Consider the following 17,777-nt stretch of genomic DNA (forward strand, 5'->3'; position numbering starts at 1 on the left):
ATATTCAACAGGTAAGCCAAAAAACATTTTGCATGGATCTTACAAAAAAAAAAAAGAAGTGAAAACACTGATGGTAGTAAATTCAATTTTCTCCCTCCGAAAAAGGAACTTCAGAAATTTATCATCTTGTTTCTATTCATATTTATACTATAACCCCCATTAATAGTGAGAAGGAGTTGCATGCATGTGTTACATCAGCAAAAGAACACAAGAAGGCTGATGTATCATCCTTGACTTACTCTGTGGGGCCTAAATATTGCAGGAGCCTCAGAAAAGTATTCATTTTACATTCTGCACACTACTAGCATAAACTGGGAAACAACAGAAATATAAACATCTGTTTATCTCCTCAATCACTCTCCCTTTTTGACAAACGTAAGGATGTGTGTATGGAAAAGTAACCTTTAAATGTGTGACCCCTAATATTTATTCTTCACCTGAAGTTAAGTCTCTGTGACATTATAATTATCTCTAGAGCCAGTAACTGTGACACCCAGGGCCAAATATCTAATCAGGATTAAGCAACCAAACAAGATAAACTCAGAAGACAAAATGACACGTTTTTCGCACAAATAATACTTCCTACTAATAAAAATCTGAATGGACTTATAAATAGGCCTAAGATTTATGACACAGGTACAATTGTTTCTATATAAAATGTTTTTCCCCTAACAATTTGCAATATCTACTCTTTAAAGGACAGAATCATTCTTATGAGATAAATATCAATATAAAATGACACACTATTCTTTCCTTTCTAGAAAGCAGAATTTAAATCTGCCTGAGGTCAAGAGTGTGATTAAGATTGTTGGCTTTAGTTTAGTTCCTGATTAATGTATCTCTTCATCGTAAAGTCCCCACCTAATTTAGCATAACCAGCACAAACTGAAAGTGCTTTTGACTGACAGGTATTAACATTATCCCTCCCCTCAGGAGTGGGCCACAGCTTAAAAAGGAAGTGAAATTAAGGAATGCAGTCGCATTATAAAGCTTAGTGAGAAAACATGCATGAGCACTATATTTTAAAAAATGAATAAACTAAATATCCAATGAAATTTCTCTTTTCATTGTAGTCAGACCATTAATATCATATGGTTTAATTATCTTGGAGGGGGATATATCCAGTTTACTTTTCTCTTAATAAACACAATACTGTAAATAAACAAACAAAAACTAATTTACTGGACAACTCCACTTCTACACATATACCACCGTACAAAATTAATTCAAAGTGGTATTTTGGAGTCTTCTTCTGGCAACTACCAAATTGCTGAAATAGCAGCAGCAGGGTTCATACAATCAGAAAAGAACTACATTTTACCTTTCACTGAAACCTTCCTCCATTTCAGTGGCATCAGCTGAAGGGATATCTCCTGGTGATTGTAAATAACACTGTTCACTAGATTTTCCACTGCTTCCAGAAACTATTGTACCATGATGTGAATCTGCAGTTCCTTCTGACTGGGGCTCTTCATCTTCTTCATTCCCAGGATGCTCTATCATCCACATGGCCAGCACTGTGATATTCTGAGCATCTGCTTCTCCTCTTGCGCCTGAAAAGCAAGAAAATCTTACCTTATAATTTTATAGCACTGTTGATGAAAAAAATCCATTTACTCTTTCCATACTTGGTCATGGCATTTGAGAGTTCAAAGCTTATAGCATACAATGTTCCATTAAAAAAACCTGTTTCATATTCAACTGTGTTTTCAAGTGTAATAGGTATTATTCAACAAACAGATCACCTGTGGCTTCCATAGCTTTTGCAATTTGCCTGAGAGAGAATCCCATTTCTAACAATGGAACAGCAATGGCAGGTGGAGGAGGAGAAGTTGAAAGCCGACTACTTGGATCTGACAAAGCTAAGAGAAAGAAAGAAAAAAGTTAACTGATGGTTGCATAAGTTATCGATATGCTTTTGCCTTTCTTTGGTCTTTTGCATTTTATTAGGCTTCTTTAATCATTTATTCCGTTATTAGTTGAGGATTAAGAATTAAAGAAAATTTGTTCCCTGCGAACTTTCCTTCTAACATCTTCACTAATTTGCAGTTCTGGATCATCTCCTTTCCATAATAAAACCAGAGAGAGTTCCTCTTCCTTTAATTGGCCAGATGACAGTTTCCAAGACTATGTAAACATTTACTTGATCAATTAAGATCAATGCAATTTCAACATTTTGAATTTATTTATTTATTTACATCCAGTTGAAACCCAACCAAGCTACTCTTAGATTGGGTGGACTAAGTTCAGCTTGGTTGGACTTGGTTCAGAGAATCAACAGCCTTCAGGAGATCACATCAAGATATTCTGCCATAAGTAGCAGCTAGACACACTTGCATAGCTGCTGAGGATACTTCAAAGTCTCTTTCAAGGCTGTGTTCTATCTTCCTGCAACAGAGTCTTTCAAAGGAAAAATAATCACCAACTGAGAATGATTATTATATCCTTGAAAAGGCCAACATCTCTCCAAGAACTGCTGCTCCAGAGCTTAGAAGAAAAGAAAAAAAGATGTACTTATTACTTGCTATGAAGGTGAGGATTAATGTGTGAAAGCATTAAAGTAGCAAGAGAACTTGCTGCCACCTAATCCTGATGCTGGAGGCAAAGCATCTGGAGAGACAGAAAAAAAAAAAAAAAAAGAGGCAGTCTAGTGGCTGAGCAGACAAGTTGCTAAACAACAGTCTGAGTTGCCAAAAAGAGCACTGCAGAAAGGAGACAACCAGAGCTATGGATTAATAAAGATGTTATGAAGGAGGAAAACGTGAGTTGTATACCTTTATCCTGCATCATTCTGGAATATGAAAGAAGTATCTCCCCCTCAACACTGAACATCAAATCTCGAGGAGAGAAGTTGATTTAGTTTTCATGTTAGTCACTCAAACATATTGAGCTGACTTTTTCTTATTATAATATTATTATAGTATAATAATAATAATATTATAAGGTGAACATTTTACTGAGTGATGTCAATGTTAACTCTGACATCAGCAGGAGTAGGGATTTACTGATGCAATGTACAAATTCTAATAATGGTGCTTCCAACTGGATATCATCGTTCCTCAGATAAGGGGAAAATAGTCAGAAAAAATGGTGCTATTAATTACTCTGTTCAGTTTCAACTTTTTATATATTACTCAAAATAGAAGCTTGCCCCTGTAACTCACAGGCAGGATTAACTGGAGAGACTATATTTCAGAAACATATAGTAATGATGGATATCAGAAAATAAATCAATACATTCTAGTGTTATAAGTGATGTATTCTAACTTGTGATGGATCACTCTTGAAGTTTGTTCTGTTAAGCAACTCTGTGAGCAAAGACCAAAAGTAAAATAATATTCTAGAGTTATTTATCATAGTTAGTAATACCACCTGTTCATTCTTGTACACAGCTATCAGTATGCAATCCATTCAGCTACTTATAAGCACCAATTTTAACTTTTTTTTCCTAGCAGTCAGTTGCTGGCTTTTAGTACTAAGCTCTCTACCATAAGATTTTAGTTATGACATGCATACTTAATTTTATCAAAATGTAGACTTCAAATTAGTTAATGATGCCTTATAAGCCTACTCTGAACATATTTAAATTTACGAAACTCCTATGTTTCCTACTAAGTTATTTGTTGCTTACAAGTATACCTGTACGATTGGCAGGTCTTGCGGACTGGGAATCAGGAGAGGTCAGACTTTGCCTCCTTCCCACTTCATCAGAAGGAGATGTTGGTAAGGAGGATATTGGAGGAGTTTGTGCACGTCGTGTTGGAAGTACTGTAGTGGTTGGGTAACTTGAGAACATTTGCCTTTCAAAAAAGGAAAAATGTATTTAGACTACACTACATCGCCACACTGTGGAAGTCTTGCACCAGGCCTACCATCTAGTACTGATGAGAGAGGGTGGGCACTTAAAAGTAAATGCCCATGCTATCTTGACAGCAGAACCCAGTGCAGTTTCATATAAGGTTAGGGGGCATTATTCTGGTGTGAAGGGCCTTGCAGGGACAACACAATCCCTATGCTGTTGCAGGGCAGCTCAGTTCTGCAGTGTGCCTTTGCACAACACCACACAGGAGTGGGTAGAAGCAGGGTATGGGCTGGACTAGGATATCCACCATCAGAAGTACTCTTCCTTCCAACTTTCCAGAACATCTGCTCAGTGTCCAGTCCAGCTATGCTGGCCAGAGGATTTGTCCTTTAGGATATGAATGTTTCAGAATGCGAGGCCTCCCACTGTACTAGTCCTCAGTTCCTATCTGCCTCAAAACATCCTCTAAAGAGTCCTAAGAAGAGGGAAGATCGGTATGGATCTGCAGAAGCAATAACTCAAAATTGAATTCCATTTAATGAAAAGAAGCTTTCCTTCTTCATCATGAATAGCAGATCTAAACTGTAGGAGATTAACTAGCAATATCACACTATGACAACCGAGGAGAGTTTCAATACACAGGGTCTGAAGGACAACTCTCTTGAACCAAAGCCTGATCTAGCTCCAGAATCAACAATAATTAATTAAAATGTGAAGTGTTGGCAGCCTTTTAAAAAACAACCAACAAACAAAAACCAGGACATAAGGAAGGGTATGAGGAAGGATATAGGGAAGGTATTTTTAATAGCTTCCAGTTCTGGAACATTAAGATCCTAAGCCCCTTAGCAGTCCAGTGGCTTCTGAGATATGGTGAGAGATATATAGCCTATCTCTGTAGAAACAATTCATAATGCAGAATAAAAGTATCGGAAATTTGAAAAAGACACCCACCAGGACAAAGACACTAAGAAGTAGTATATCAAAAAGATCCACTTGAGCTAGTACAGAAAAAAACAGTCAAATGTACTTTATTATTATTATCAAGCACTCTACCTAAGAAGACTAAGAGGCATAACTCCAGGTGATTCTGAAGCTGGCACTGTTTCAGTATCTGTTACTGGGGTAGTAGCAGTAGTAGTATCCTCCAGAGAGCTGCTCATAAAAGATGTAGTACTAGAAGCAGAAGGACTGGTAGTAACTGGTGTTTGGGCCTGTTGAGCTTGTTCACTTTCTTCTGCTTGCTGGTCTACTTCTGCAACGCAAAAAGGATGTTATAGGAACATTTAGATAATGCTACAAAATGAATGAGTGGCTCTCCCTAGCCTTAAGTTTTGTGTAGTGGTCTTTATAAATATACACACATCCACATGCACAGTTTACAAAAATATGTCTGCCCAATATCTTGCTGACTAAGGAAAATATGTTGGTCAACTCATGTTATTCTCATAATGATGAAAAGGAGTTGATAAACAATTTTTTTTAAGATGGTTAGAGAGAACAAAAGCTCCTTTCTTCATTAGATCTTATTATAGATGCTAAACTACAGCAGTTAGATTTTAACTTTCTCTTTTGTCTGAGAGATCAGGTTTAAGAGATTAAGACATGTAATCTCTGGTGTGGAAATATAGTTATTTACAAAAATGACTATGTAAAATAAACCGTATAGCTTCCCGCAGCAAAATAATCTAGAATATTTAAAAAGTTTCTACATCTGAGTCAGTTGGTTCTTTTTAATTTATTTGTTCTTTTTAAAATAAAACAAAAATAAAGAGGTTCAAAATCTGCTATTTAATTGGCTGTGACTGGGACAGTGTGACAAGTAGCTTCCCTGAAGTTCCGACAATGTCATTCTACATGCAGACAGAGATTCTAAGACTAAGAGCAACACTATTTGTATTAACTCCTTGTCTCTTCAAAGTCAGCATCACATCAGCTAATTCCAAAAAAACTCTGCTCATTGAGGGTTTAAACATGATTGGTGGACTACGTTCAACACATTTATTCTTCATCTACACTGACCACAACCATGTCACAATAGAATAAGAAAGGGAGAATCTATCTTTTAAAGTTGGGTATAACCATAAAATATAAATCTATTTTTTTCTGACTACAGTGATGTGCATTCCTCCTGCATACAGCTCTGAAAGTGTGCCCTAAATATCAATCTCTATTTTCATAAGCTAAGCAAATGAAGGGGAGGGGGGGCACGAATCACCAATGTCCATAAATTCTACAGAATTGATAGGATTTGCTACCTTCCTTAATTTTGTCGGTTGAGATTATCACAAGTGTTAATCGCTGCAGAAATATAAGCCTATATGTTATCTATACCCATATTCTAGGTAATTTTAAATTAACTCTAATTAACTTAACAAATCTATATATTATCATAACTTTAAAAAGGTACCTTGTTTAATTTTGCCACCAAACTGGTCCTCCAACAGCCCATGAACCACTAACTTGTAGATCATGGCTTGTGCTCGTTCCAAATCTGCTAGTCCTAGAGCTCTCTTTATTGGTGAACGCATGACTGCCCTTTTCACCATGTGTCGCATCAGGAACTGCAATGCAGCACGCATTTCAACATCTTCATGAACAACTGGAGAACTAGCACAATCAGAATTGTGACCATTTTCTGCAAGGACTTTTGGTATCAGTAGTAACTCAGCATATTTACTACAACTAAGAAGAGCACTCAGCGATTTCATAGCACCAAGGTAAAGATAGGATAATTGTACTGCTCTGATTTCTGACTGTACTACATCGTGATTTCTTGGTATGTGTTCATGATTCTTTCTTTTTCCTTCTATGGGTTGATGCTGGGACTCCATACCTAGTGGTGTTGGTTCTAAAGAGAAGGAAGCTATTTCATTTTCTGACTTGGAACACGTGGTGATAGGTCCTCTGATATCATCAGCACTTAGTAGTGATCGCATATCTGATCCAGTGTCCCCCTCCGTTTTCTGTTCAATGTCCCCTTTATCTTCAGTCTCATGTCTGTGTTTTTTCTCATGTCTCTTGGCACTTTGTTTCCCCATGTCTTCATGAATACCAGTCAGATAGGTAAGGTCCAGCAACACAGTAGCTGTCAGTCCACGGAATCTTGCAACATCAAAAGGCAGTGGTTCACAGGGCTCCAGATTATACAATGGAGTATCACTAGGCGACCAAAAAGTTGGGAAGCTTTAATAAAGATCAGAATGACACAGGAAGAAGCAAGTGAGGGATAGACAAGAGGAAAGTACAGGAAATAATGTAGGCAAAATAAGACGTAAAATATATTTAATAAAATAATTTAAATGAACTGACAGTCTAAAAATTAAATGTAAACAAGGGAAAGAAACGAGGTTATGATCAGAAAATGGGGAGATATGATACTCAACGCAAAGGCAGTGAGACATTTACACGTTTTCAACAATGAATATTAATTTCCAAAAACTTCATATAATCCATTGCTTAGGTAATGACAAGTTTCGGCTGCATTATTTTAAATGTTTTAAGACATTTACAATATAATTTTTTATAATGATCACTTAAAGCACCTGGGTAATTGGTTTGAGCCAGATTTAATCTTTAGTTTATGAAGGACACACAGGCAAAGATTTAACAGTGAAAAGTTCTGAACTTTTGCAATGTTACATTGGCAGCAGCTTTAAGTTTTTATCAATTTCACTGTACTGCTTGTCTTTTTATTGCCAAGATGCACAAAAATGATAACCAGAAGCAAAAGCGTCACTAGCAATGCAAGGAGCAATTCCATCACTGAATATGAGCCTATCAGTTTCTTTTTTAAATAGGTCATCGACATCCATTCCTGCATCCTAACAATGACCATTCAACGGAGGCATACCATGTATGTAAGATCTCCTACCCCTGGTGACAGACCGTTATATTAAATATTGCCATATGAGTCACTGCCTCCATCATAAACAGGACAAATAGAAAAAACCTGCAGGCATATATTTTCCACATATCCAGCAGATTTACAAATTCAGAATCTTCCCTATAGTTTTTGATATCCTCAATATTTTCTTCAGCATTTAGACTTTCTTAAAAAAAAAAATTAAAAAAGCAGGCTTCAGTCTCTAACCCTTCTACAGATGAAAACATTCTAAAAAATAACCATTACAGTGTTGTGTTATAGAGACCTTGTCTATATATAAACGAGTCTCACACCTGCTTAAATAGATTTTAAAATTGGTGCAATCTCCTTCTGCAGACTCACTCAAATCTGTTTACATCTGATTTAATTTGGTAATTTAATTAAGTGGAATTGATTTAGTTAAACTGGCACAACTTTTCTGTATACACATGGCATTAATCTGGAGACAGGCTAATACGACAGTTCTAAGAGATGTGAACTGCCACCATTCATCTCAAAGAAGAATTAAACTTTTAAATTTAATTATGCCCAGAGTCAAAAGAAATCAGTGGTGATGAATTTCTTTAGAAGACTGGGAATCAAGCTATCTCCAAAAAACTATGAATACAGGGAAATCTAATTTTCCGCAGAAAACACTCAGCCAATTCACATAAAGATAAATGCAGGCTAGTCAATAAAACTTTGTATCCAAGAAGTTGTAATAAAAATTCAGAAAGATAACATATTAATAAGCCTATATATAAACTTCAAATATAAGCAACACTTACGTCAAATGTAGCTCACAAGCATGAGGATGTCCTCAAATTAGGAAATTTAGAGTCAAAACTCAGTTTAAAAACTATCAAATCATGTTGATGAATTCAAGCTTTCCAAATGACAATTATATACTGGCTATACAAGACAGATATTTTATTTCTCTAAATTCAAAGTTCAACCAAGTTGTTTTTCAAGTCAGAATTCTTGAAAGTTGCTTTAACAAGCTGAATGCCCAAGCATCTACTTTAAGCTTAAAAGTTACTAGTGACTGAAAATTCATGTTTCAGATGTAAAATGTATGTTACTTACGAAGTTTTCTAAGCACTAAAAATTGCTAACTAGTACAAAGAATAACTGAACGCAATATACCTGATAGTAATCTCTGCTTCATCCCACTGGACCTTAGCAGATGTACTGCCCTCTTTGACTACTCCAAGTAAAGTGGCATGACGTCCAGTTTGCTTGTGTACACATCGGCCTCCAACTCTAAGACCAGCATCAACTCCACCAATTACTGCAAGCACAGGCCACACCTCTACACAGAGAGTCTTAAGCTGAAGTTCCGAGAGGTCAGCAAGACCATGTCTACTATGTTTATTTTTCTCCTCCTCTTTATTCTCTTTCTCCTCTCTCATGTCATTCTCATCTCGACTTTGGACCGAGCGACTTTTCTTCAGTTTTTGACCTGCTTCTTTAAGGCACATTTTGATTTTGTGCAGCCGTTCCATCATTTTTTTATTGATGCAGTGCGTCCAACGGTCTGCACGATGAAGGATGCGGATAAGTTGGATAGTGGCCTCTGCCAGCACTGCAGCAACAGGACTACAGATAGGGTCACCAGGTAGCAAGTCCCTTGGGGTGCCACGCATCTGCATATCACAAATTTTCACCTTAGTGTTAAAACAAAAACAAAAAAATCTAAGTTATGCTCTCAACTTATGTTTGTAAAGCTTATTCTAATTCTATAGTCTTTCCTGATGAATTGAAAGCGCTAACATTTTTGTCTTTTTGTATCTGTCCCCTGTGAAATTCACTATCATGTTTTCTTGGTATTGAAGAGAAAACTCACCTGCCCCTTTACAACAAACTCCAATAAAACTGTGAAATGCAAAATCTAAGTAAACTCAAGGTTTCTAAGAAAAGAACTGTAGGTAGTCCAAAATATACCTAATACTGGAATTTGTTCCAATTCTACTGACAGACATCTGGATACAAGATTCAGAGTCTTATAGGACACAGAACAGGTCTATCAATAGATTGCAAAATGTAGAAATTTAACTAAAGTCTACCACATATTTTTCTGGTAGTGTAGTAATGACCCAAATGAACAATCAGTGGAGTTCTCTCCATAAATCAGCTAAAAAGCAGTCAACACTTCCATATAGTAGGACAGGAAGCAAAAAATAATCCCATATGACCTGTTACTGTTATGCAGATATAAATTTCAGTTACCTTTTCTCCTGGGTTACTGCTATAAAACATTACACAAGGGTATAATTCTGCTGCATCCACATCTTCAAAAGCTAGTTTTGGCTCCTAGTTAAAAATAAGACGAGGAATAGAAACTTTTAAAATAACTGGGTTTTAGAATTAGACAATTTTAAATAATTATTTTTACTTCTTTAAAATCTTTACAAGTAATAAAACTAACTTTTTTTGTGGTTTTAGAATCATGTGTAAGTTACCAAATGTTTACAGTCAAAGTTACTTCAGAAAAATATTAAAGAAAAAAGAAACACAGAAAACAGTTAAATACCTCTCCATTTTTACCAAAGGAAATAGTTCTAGCTTCCATATCTAATACACATGTGATGAAGTCTCCTTGGGTAAAACTGGACAGAGTCAAAGTCTGTTCCCCATTATGATACAGGTTACCACTGTAGGCTCTATACAGCCACATATCTGAGGTAGTACGATGGTTAAAGTCATGTACTGGCCAGCGAGACACTCCTACGCATGTGCCTTCATTGCCTCGATTTTCCTTCACAATATAGAACTAGAAGGATTAAAAAAAATTAATACCATGGCATAATTCAACATAACAGTGTAATATTGAGCATAGGAATTATTATATTCAAGCAGTGAGGAGAATATACCCTTAGTATAAGAATTTAAGGAGAGTTTTAAATATGTTACACGTAAGATAGCAAAATTTTCATAAATTAATACCTTTAACACATTGGTTGAACACACTTTTCTTCCCTCTAAAATTCTATTTTTCCAATGACAAGGTCAGTCTCCAACGAGTGATTTATCTACTAGCAACCATTGAGTATTTGGACACCAACAGATGTCTCAAAAGTTCATGTTACCTTTTCCAGACACAAACCAAATACCAGCGCACTTTCAATTTAAGTAGTATATATGTACTTTTACAAGTTAGAAGGTAACATATAGTTGAAGTGATGTTAGTCAGCAAAATAAATGAGTTTCACTCACGTTTAAAGTGAACAATTTATCCAGAAAAGCACAAGCTACAACATACTATCCTCAGAGAGAAAGAATACAGAAAATAGATACAGAAACGCCATATGTAACTAGGTTTGTAACAGAACTACTCTGGATGATTTGTTAGAGAATGACCTTGTCTAACTGAGAAATGTCATATACCATAAGAAAATTTATGCATTCTCTGACTGGAGAAATTCAGATTTATGTAGGCTGGTGTGTAATATTCCCTTCAGATGGCAGTGCAGCCTTATTTGTCGAAAACAGAAGCTACATAGTGTATTTGCATTAGCCTATATATATCTGTTAGATCTAGTGAAAGTGTGTGTGGAGGCCTACACAATAAATTTTTGTAACTGATTTAGTAAAGCGTTGCCTTTCTCATCCAGAAGCTGGCAGAGATTCTTGTGACATAGACCTTGACCTGGGTAAGAGAGGGCAGGCCTTGAACAGTACACTCATCATCTTTGGCTAACATGTTTTGGCCCTCTCCACTTTTTTTGTCCATTCAAAATTAATGCGAAAAGTAATCAGGTTTTTTTTAAAGCTAATTATATTTACATAGGACTTTATGGGTCATCCAATATTAAGAAAGAGGAGGCATCTGTCAGTCTTGTTGAAGAGGAAAAACTATTCATAGTGAAAATAAGTAGGGTACTGATGAACAGAAGGTGGCACAATATGGAAGACAACCTAGTGATAAACGAAGTTTGGAGAGCCTGTATGCTAGGGCTGTTAATCTCAGACATCTGACAATTATCATGAGAATGTGTGATAATAAGGATTAAAAACAGAGGGACACTTGAAAGAGGCTCATTAGGAGGAGTGCACAGAGACAGGATTCAGAACCAGGATTTTAGCCAAAATGCACATGGGCCAGGTTAGCACAGCCACTAACTGGGCCCAGAGCCAAAGGGCCAGATCCCGATACTTGATTGCTTACACTGTATACATTGTTCTATTGATTTCAAAATGGACTATTTGCAGATTAAAGGTACTGCTAATTATGAGCAAAGCTACTATTATCTGGCCCAATGTGTATAAAGAAAGGTATCATGCAAGTATTTTGGTACAAAATCAGTCCCTTCTGAATGTCTTGAGATTGACCTTAGACTAAGATGAGAGAAATTCAATAAAGTATTCAACAGTCTGCAGGTGGCATACAGCTGGTAAACAGGTAGGAAGAACAGAAGAATTCATAGGCTCTTCATCAGAAGAAAGGGTTTTCGGGGAGCAGTTAGCAACAGTGGAACTCAGTTTGGGAACAGCATGTCTTCTGAGTTGGCAACCTCTATTGCTGAAGAAATTTGACAGAAGAATGAAACAAAAATCAGGTGCACTCCACATACTATCTTAGTTTTTTGGATACCAGAATGCCATTGATTAGCATCATCCTGTGTGTTCCCACAATTAAGAGAATGCAAATTAAATCTAGGTCTTTTGAACAATGTGGAGGGGAAAACTTAAAAGGTTAGCAATAATTAAGCATAAGAGGTAAAACTACAAGGGTGAATTTTAGACTGATTAGGAACTTGATCCTGGAAACACACCTTTGAAATGCAAGGATAAAGTCAGTTCATATTGAGTGAGGTAATTGTGGCCTAAGATGTCTAGGGCAGTAAAAAGATTCTTCTGAAATGAAGAGCATGAAAAACAATTTATGCTATTCACTGACACATTACCAAATAGAAGAATGACTGGGGTAAGGATGTTGGAGAAAGTGCATTGACTGATGGGCCCAGACTGGTTTAACAGAACATTTTCTTTTATGAGCAGGTGATTTTTAGACACAATTTTGGCAAGAGCAAAGAACGGATAATCCAGCTTTGCTGTGGCTGCCACAAAGGTCTTGACTTTCAGAGAAGATAAATCTGGAAGAAAGGGGATAGATCCACATTCCAAATCCCAAAATCTACCGTTACTCCAAAATACAATTTCAAAACATTTGGTCTAATTACTCTAAAAATGGGATTTATATAAGACAGTTTTGCAAAAAAGCCATGAAAATTTACTAGGCCAGATACAAGATCTACTCCCCGTTTTACCATGATGATTGATAATAAAAAAATAAAAGCATCTTTCCCCACTGCTCCCCCCCCACCCAAAAAGAACTAAAGAAATTACTTGCAGTGGGGAAGGAGAATTTTGCAAGGCTGTTTTAAATTGATGACTTTTATACTGACTTTGGATTTAAAAGGAAATCACCATCAACAACCAAAAAAACAAAGGACTTCATAGCCATCAGCTCTTGGTGCTAAGCAGCAACTAAGAGATCTGCTCCAGTGACAGGAGCACCATAAACAGGAGCACTCAAAATACAGCATTGTGCAGTTTATTTTAGATAGAGAATAGTCCTTTAATCACTAGGTTTTGCTTCTTCTATAGTACAGTACATTCTTGAATATTTATTTATAAAACAGTATTTTTCTGAAGCAAAGAAAGAGAACTGAAGACAATAAAAATAATGCATTTTATTCCATATACCTTCCACTGATAACACCCAGAAGTGACTCCTGTGGATGCTAGTCCGTATCCTTTACCTCCACTGCCATGAGTTAAAATCTGCCCATTCTCCACTATGCAGCATTGAGCTTTCTCAGGATCAAAGGACACTTCCTGTATAGGAAGATTCTCATCCTCTTCTTCAGATTCTCCCTGCTTCTATCAGAAATGGAACAAAATAAACACCTCATAATTATATAACTCAGAAGCATCTAATGAAAATTTTAAAAAGGACTATTACCTGCAGCTTCATTTCTTGTTCTCTCTCTTTTATTTGAATTGCATATTTAGCCTGAGCTATCGGTGTCTCCCACATGCAGTCAGACAGAAGTGAGAACAATCGTTCAACAACCTGTTGTATTAGAGCATACTTCAGATCATTTTAATCCCAAACTTGTGAAAACAAATAATATGTTTAAACTATTTTGGTCTATTTTGTAACTAGTTTAAGATCTGTAGTGAGCATTCATAGATAAGTAAATATAGTGAGCACTGGGTGGCCAAAATTCTGAAAATCTAACAAGCACTGCTTAATTTAAATTTTTATTGTATGAGATTTGCTGTAGAAAACAACAACTTAAAAAGTTTATTTAAAAATATATAAACCTGAGCCATCTGATCATCTTCAACACCAGATTCACACGCAGGCAACACAGCTTCTAGTACATGAAGTGCAAGGAGTCTGGTCCTTAGGTTGCCCACTAGAGGTACTCCTTCAAGAGGAAAAGTGTGTTACTAACAACCACTAAAACATGCTGAGTAAAACTACAATAATGATCACCATCAAAAATTTACTAAAATCAATTAATTTTTTTAGCTGAACGCTGAATAAGTGTAACATGTATGTTAGAAACACCACATGCATACATATACATACAGACACAGAGAGAATCCATTTTGAATAGATCATACCTGAACAACACTTTTGAGATGCAATATTAAGAAGCACCTCTGTCCATTTTGGAGAAGCCATTTTTGACTGAATGGCTTTTGAAGAAACAACTCTTCGTAGAAAGACTAAAAAGTCTCCCAGGTGCAATTCTGCTGCATGTTGCTTCCGGAGTGCAGCTGAAGATTAAAATAAAGTCATTGCTAAAAATTCTAAGCAATGAATTGATTGATATACTTGCAGTAAACAACCTACATATACATAATATTTAGGTCATGAAAAATGTCAGAAAATTCACAGACACTTAGTTGGGGTTGCAGGCTTACTTGGTTCACAGTCTTTGTTTAATCCTGATCTGATGGTGTCAAATTTGCAAATGAACTGGAGCTCAGCAGGCTTAGCCATCTTACAGCAAAAAAACTTCAGGACCAGACTCTAAAGAGAAACTGCTGAGCTCCAGTTCATTTGCAAATTTGACACCATCAGATCAGGATTAAACAAAGACTGTGAATGGCTATCCAACTACAGAAGCAGTTTCTCCTCCCTTGGTGTTCATACCTCAACTGCTAGCAGAGAACCTCACCCTCCCTGATTGAACTAACCTCGTTATCTCCACACTGATTTATACCTGCCTCTGGAGATTTCCATTACTTGCATCTGAAGAAGTGAGGTTTTTACCCACGAAAGCTTATGCTCCCAATACTTCTGTTAGTCTCAAAGGTGCCACAGGACCCTCTGTTGCTTTTTACAGATTCAGACTAACACGGCTACCCCTCTGATACTTAAGCATGTTAGACACTTGAGTCGAAGGTGTTATGGGTGGTTTTAAGACATGATTATTAGCGATCTACTGACGTATTGGACTCTATAACAATCTGTAATAATTGATTATCCATTATTAGCCATACATAAAATGTAACCAATCATCTTAAAGCTCTTTTTTTTCCTTTTAAATGGATTTTTGATCCAAAACAGTAAGTCCTCCTTTGTTTCCTGTCTTTTACCTAAGCTGATACTACTATCTTAACTAGTTGGTGACTATTAAAAATGAAAACATTAAAATTTGTTTTCTATGTTAAAACACACCCAACAGTACTACTTCATGTTATAGAATCTATAAGGTACAAAACTACTACTTAAAAAACGAATACTCCTGTGAGTAATCAAACGACCTAACGGGTTCCTTAAGGGACAAGACATTATTTGATGACTTTCATATTAGAAGAGCTTTTATCTTAAAGACCAACTATAGACCCTTGAATATAAAGGTTAGGCTCAGTTTTTTCACATCAAATCACTCTGCAGCTCTCTGCAGAAAATGAAAAGTTGATAGCTATAGAAAATTTTGAATGTGGAATAAGTGTGGACTATGCGATAGCGATAATCTGAGAGGAACCCAGAGGAGAATTCTGCCTATATTATGGGCAATTTGGCTCCTTAAATTACAGTTGTGCAAAACACAACCACTATAATAATCGCATTTTCTGGAGGGGAACAATATTCTCTTCCTAAATATGGAAACGGAGGAAATGGGCCTGATTCTCCACCGCCTTGCACCTTGTTTAGTCCTTTACATATGCGCTAAGCGGGTGTAACACTTGTGTGAGTGGAGAATTCTTATTCAGTAGCATTTTATTCTATTCTGCACAGGTGGAAAAGACCACACAAAAGGCAAGATAGTGGAGAGTTAGACTCTTATTGTCTCCCCTCCACCCCCTTTTTTAAAGAAAAGATTAATTCTAATATAACAAAAATGGTGTAAACGTGGTACCTCTGAAGTCTTTCTTCTCATTATCTCCATTTGAATCTAACTTCTTTTCTTCTTCTTCCTCATCTTCCTCACCTTCACCTTCTCCGAAGGAAGCCATAAGCATCACACCAGCTTGTGATAACAGGTTCTTCAACTGACTGCATAGCAGATCCAGCAAAGACTGGACCACTTTGGGACTCAATTTATCAGCATAAGTTCTTTGTGAAAAAATATAAAGATTAAAACATTTCAGAGCTATTCCAAGTAGAAATCATTTTAAGATATGTACATTACAAAATGCTCATTATGCACACATTCAGTACACATGAATATGAGGCACTAACGTAGCATGGGCTGTAATCAGTTCTAGTGTAGTTGGGCACTTCCCCAATTGCTTTCCTACATATTCTGCCAATGCACCTCACCACTAACTTTAGCACTCTGATATTCCAGTCCTCAGTCTCCTTTTAGTAAAAACTGCCAGTGATGTTAAATTACTTAATGTTTCCTGGCGTGGCAAATGAGGATTAGATGAGATCAGCCATCTCATTTTCATTTATCACAAATTAGGATCTGAACCCCAGTTTTAAGAAATTAAGGTGATTACAGTTCAATCGTATAACCACTAAAAATAGTGGGAGCCTTTCCACTGACTTCAATGGGTGCTCGATCAACCCTTTAGTGCATAAAATCACAACACCACCACAACAGCACTTCTTAATGACTGAGTTTACACTTGGCAGCTGACTGTTTACACTTCATAAACATTTAAATAAAAGTGATACATACTGAATATTAATACCCTTGATCAAAATCAGAAACCCTTATTTTCTCCCCTATGTTATTTTTTATTAGTTATGCACTTAAATTAACTCAGTAAAAGTAAGGCTGGTCCCATTCCCTGGTCCAGCAGCAAATGTTAGCAGCGCTCAGGGAAATCTGTTAAACCCTGTGAAGAAGCGTGGTATCTCCCTCTTGTTAATAATAATGGAGGGGATTATGCATCAGAATAGCACAAATGACCTCTATAGAGAGCTACATAAGGCCTCATAAGCTGGAGTGAGGGGACCCATGACAAGAACAAGCAGGGAAAAATGAGAAGGATATAAGAAGATCATGCTTGCAGCTCTTGCAGGCACAGGACACTATGAATCCAAACTCAAATCCCTACATAGCAGCTAGTTATGCTATTTTATCGGAAAGGCACACATTGATTTGATTAATACTTGTTTAACATTTTTGTCAAGTCTTTTTTTTTTAAGCTAGTGTGCTTCTGAACACTGTTCTTCCATCAAATAGACATTCTTCTGAAAAAAATATTTTATTGTTTTTTAAAAAAAAATGTTGAAAGAGCTACAGGTGGATTATCATCTAGAAAAAAAAGTCTTCAATTCTTACCCTGTGGTAATGGCAAGGATTTGAAGCAACCTTGTACTAGCCACTTTCAAAGCAGTGCTGAGTTGAGAAATACCAGTTTTGGGCAATAATTGCAGTGGCTGTCCCAGCATGGTGTCTGTGCCACACAACTGTGATAGTACATTTAGTAGACCAGTGGAAATGGCCAAGGAGACATCAACAGGCTGATAGTGTACACTTAGAGCAAAGACAGTTACCAACAGGAGGCGCTGTTGTGCTTCTAAAATTAAAAAAAAACAAAACTCTTTAGAATCAAAGTACTTAAATAACTCTGAAACAATAGCTAGGTCTTTAACAACAAAAATGTATTGCTTGAGGAATGTGTCAGAAT

At 36.5% G+C, this 17,777-nt stretch overlaps 1 protein-coding gene across 7 annotated transcripts in view; it reads right to left on the reverse strand.

Moving 5' to 3' along the window:
* The window catches only part of HERC1 (HECT and RLD domain containing E3 ubiquitin protein ligase family member 1), a 205,222-nt gene that overhangs the window by 66,409 nt on the left and 121,036 nt on the right, over nt 1–17,777 (reverse strand). For 5 of the 7 annotated variants that reach the window (XM_054041859.1, XM_054041857.1, XM_054041860.1 and 2 more), the window contains exons 29-42: nt 17,429–17,666; nt 16,052–16,248; nt 14,304–14,459; nt 13,998–14,104; nt 13,633–13,743; nt 13,374–13,550; nt 10,198–10,437; nt 9,894–9,977; nt 8,811–9,331; nt 6,210–6,985; nt 4,856–5,054; nt 3,640–3,800; nt 1,746–1,862; nt 1,322–1,553 (exon numbers count right to left, since the gene is read on the reverse strand). In XM_054041859.1, the coding sequence (XP_053897834.1) occupies nt 1,322–1,553; nt 1,746–1,862; nt 3,640–3,800; nt 4,856–5,054; nt 6,210–6,985; nt 8,811–9,331; nt 9,894–9,977; nt 10,198–10,437; nt 13,374–13,550; nt 13,633–13,743; nt 13,998–14,104; nt 14,304–14,459; nt 16,052–16,248; nt 17,429–17,666 (3,316 nt within the window). The remainder of the gene's footprint in view (nt 1–1,321; nt 1,554–1,745; nt 1,863–3,639; nt 3,801–4,855; nt 5,055–6,209; nt 6,986–8,810; nt 9,332–9,893; nt 9,978–10,197; nt 10,438–13,373; nt 13,551–13,632; nt 13,744–13,997; nt 14,105–14,303; nt 14,460–16,051; nt 16,249–17,428; nt 17,667–17,777) is intronic. The other 2 variants (XM_054041856.1, XM_054041858.1) reach the window with 2 other exon arrangements.

The sequence above is a fragment of the Malaclemys terrapin genome, chromosome 10 (assembly GCF_027887155.1).
Source record: "Malaclemys terrapin pileata isolate rMalTer1 chromosome 10, rMalTer1.hap1, whole genome shotgun sequence".
Lineage (NCBI taxonomy): Eukaryota > Metazoa > Chordata > Testudines > Emydidae > Malaclemys > Malaclemys terrapin.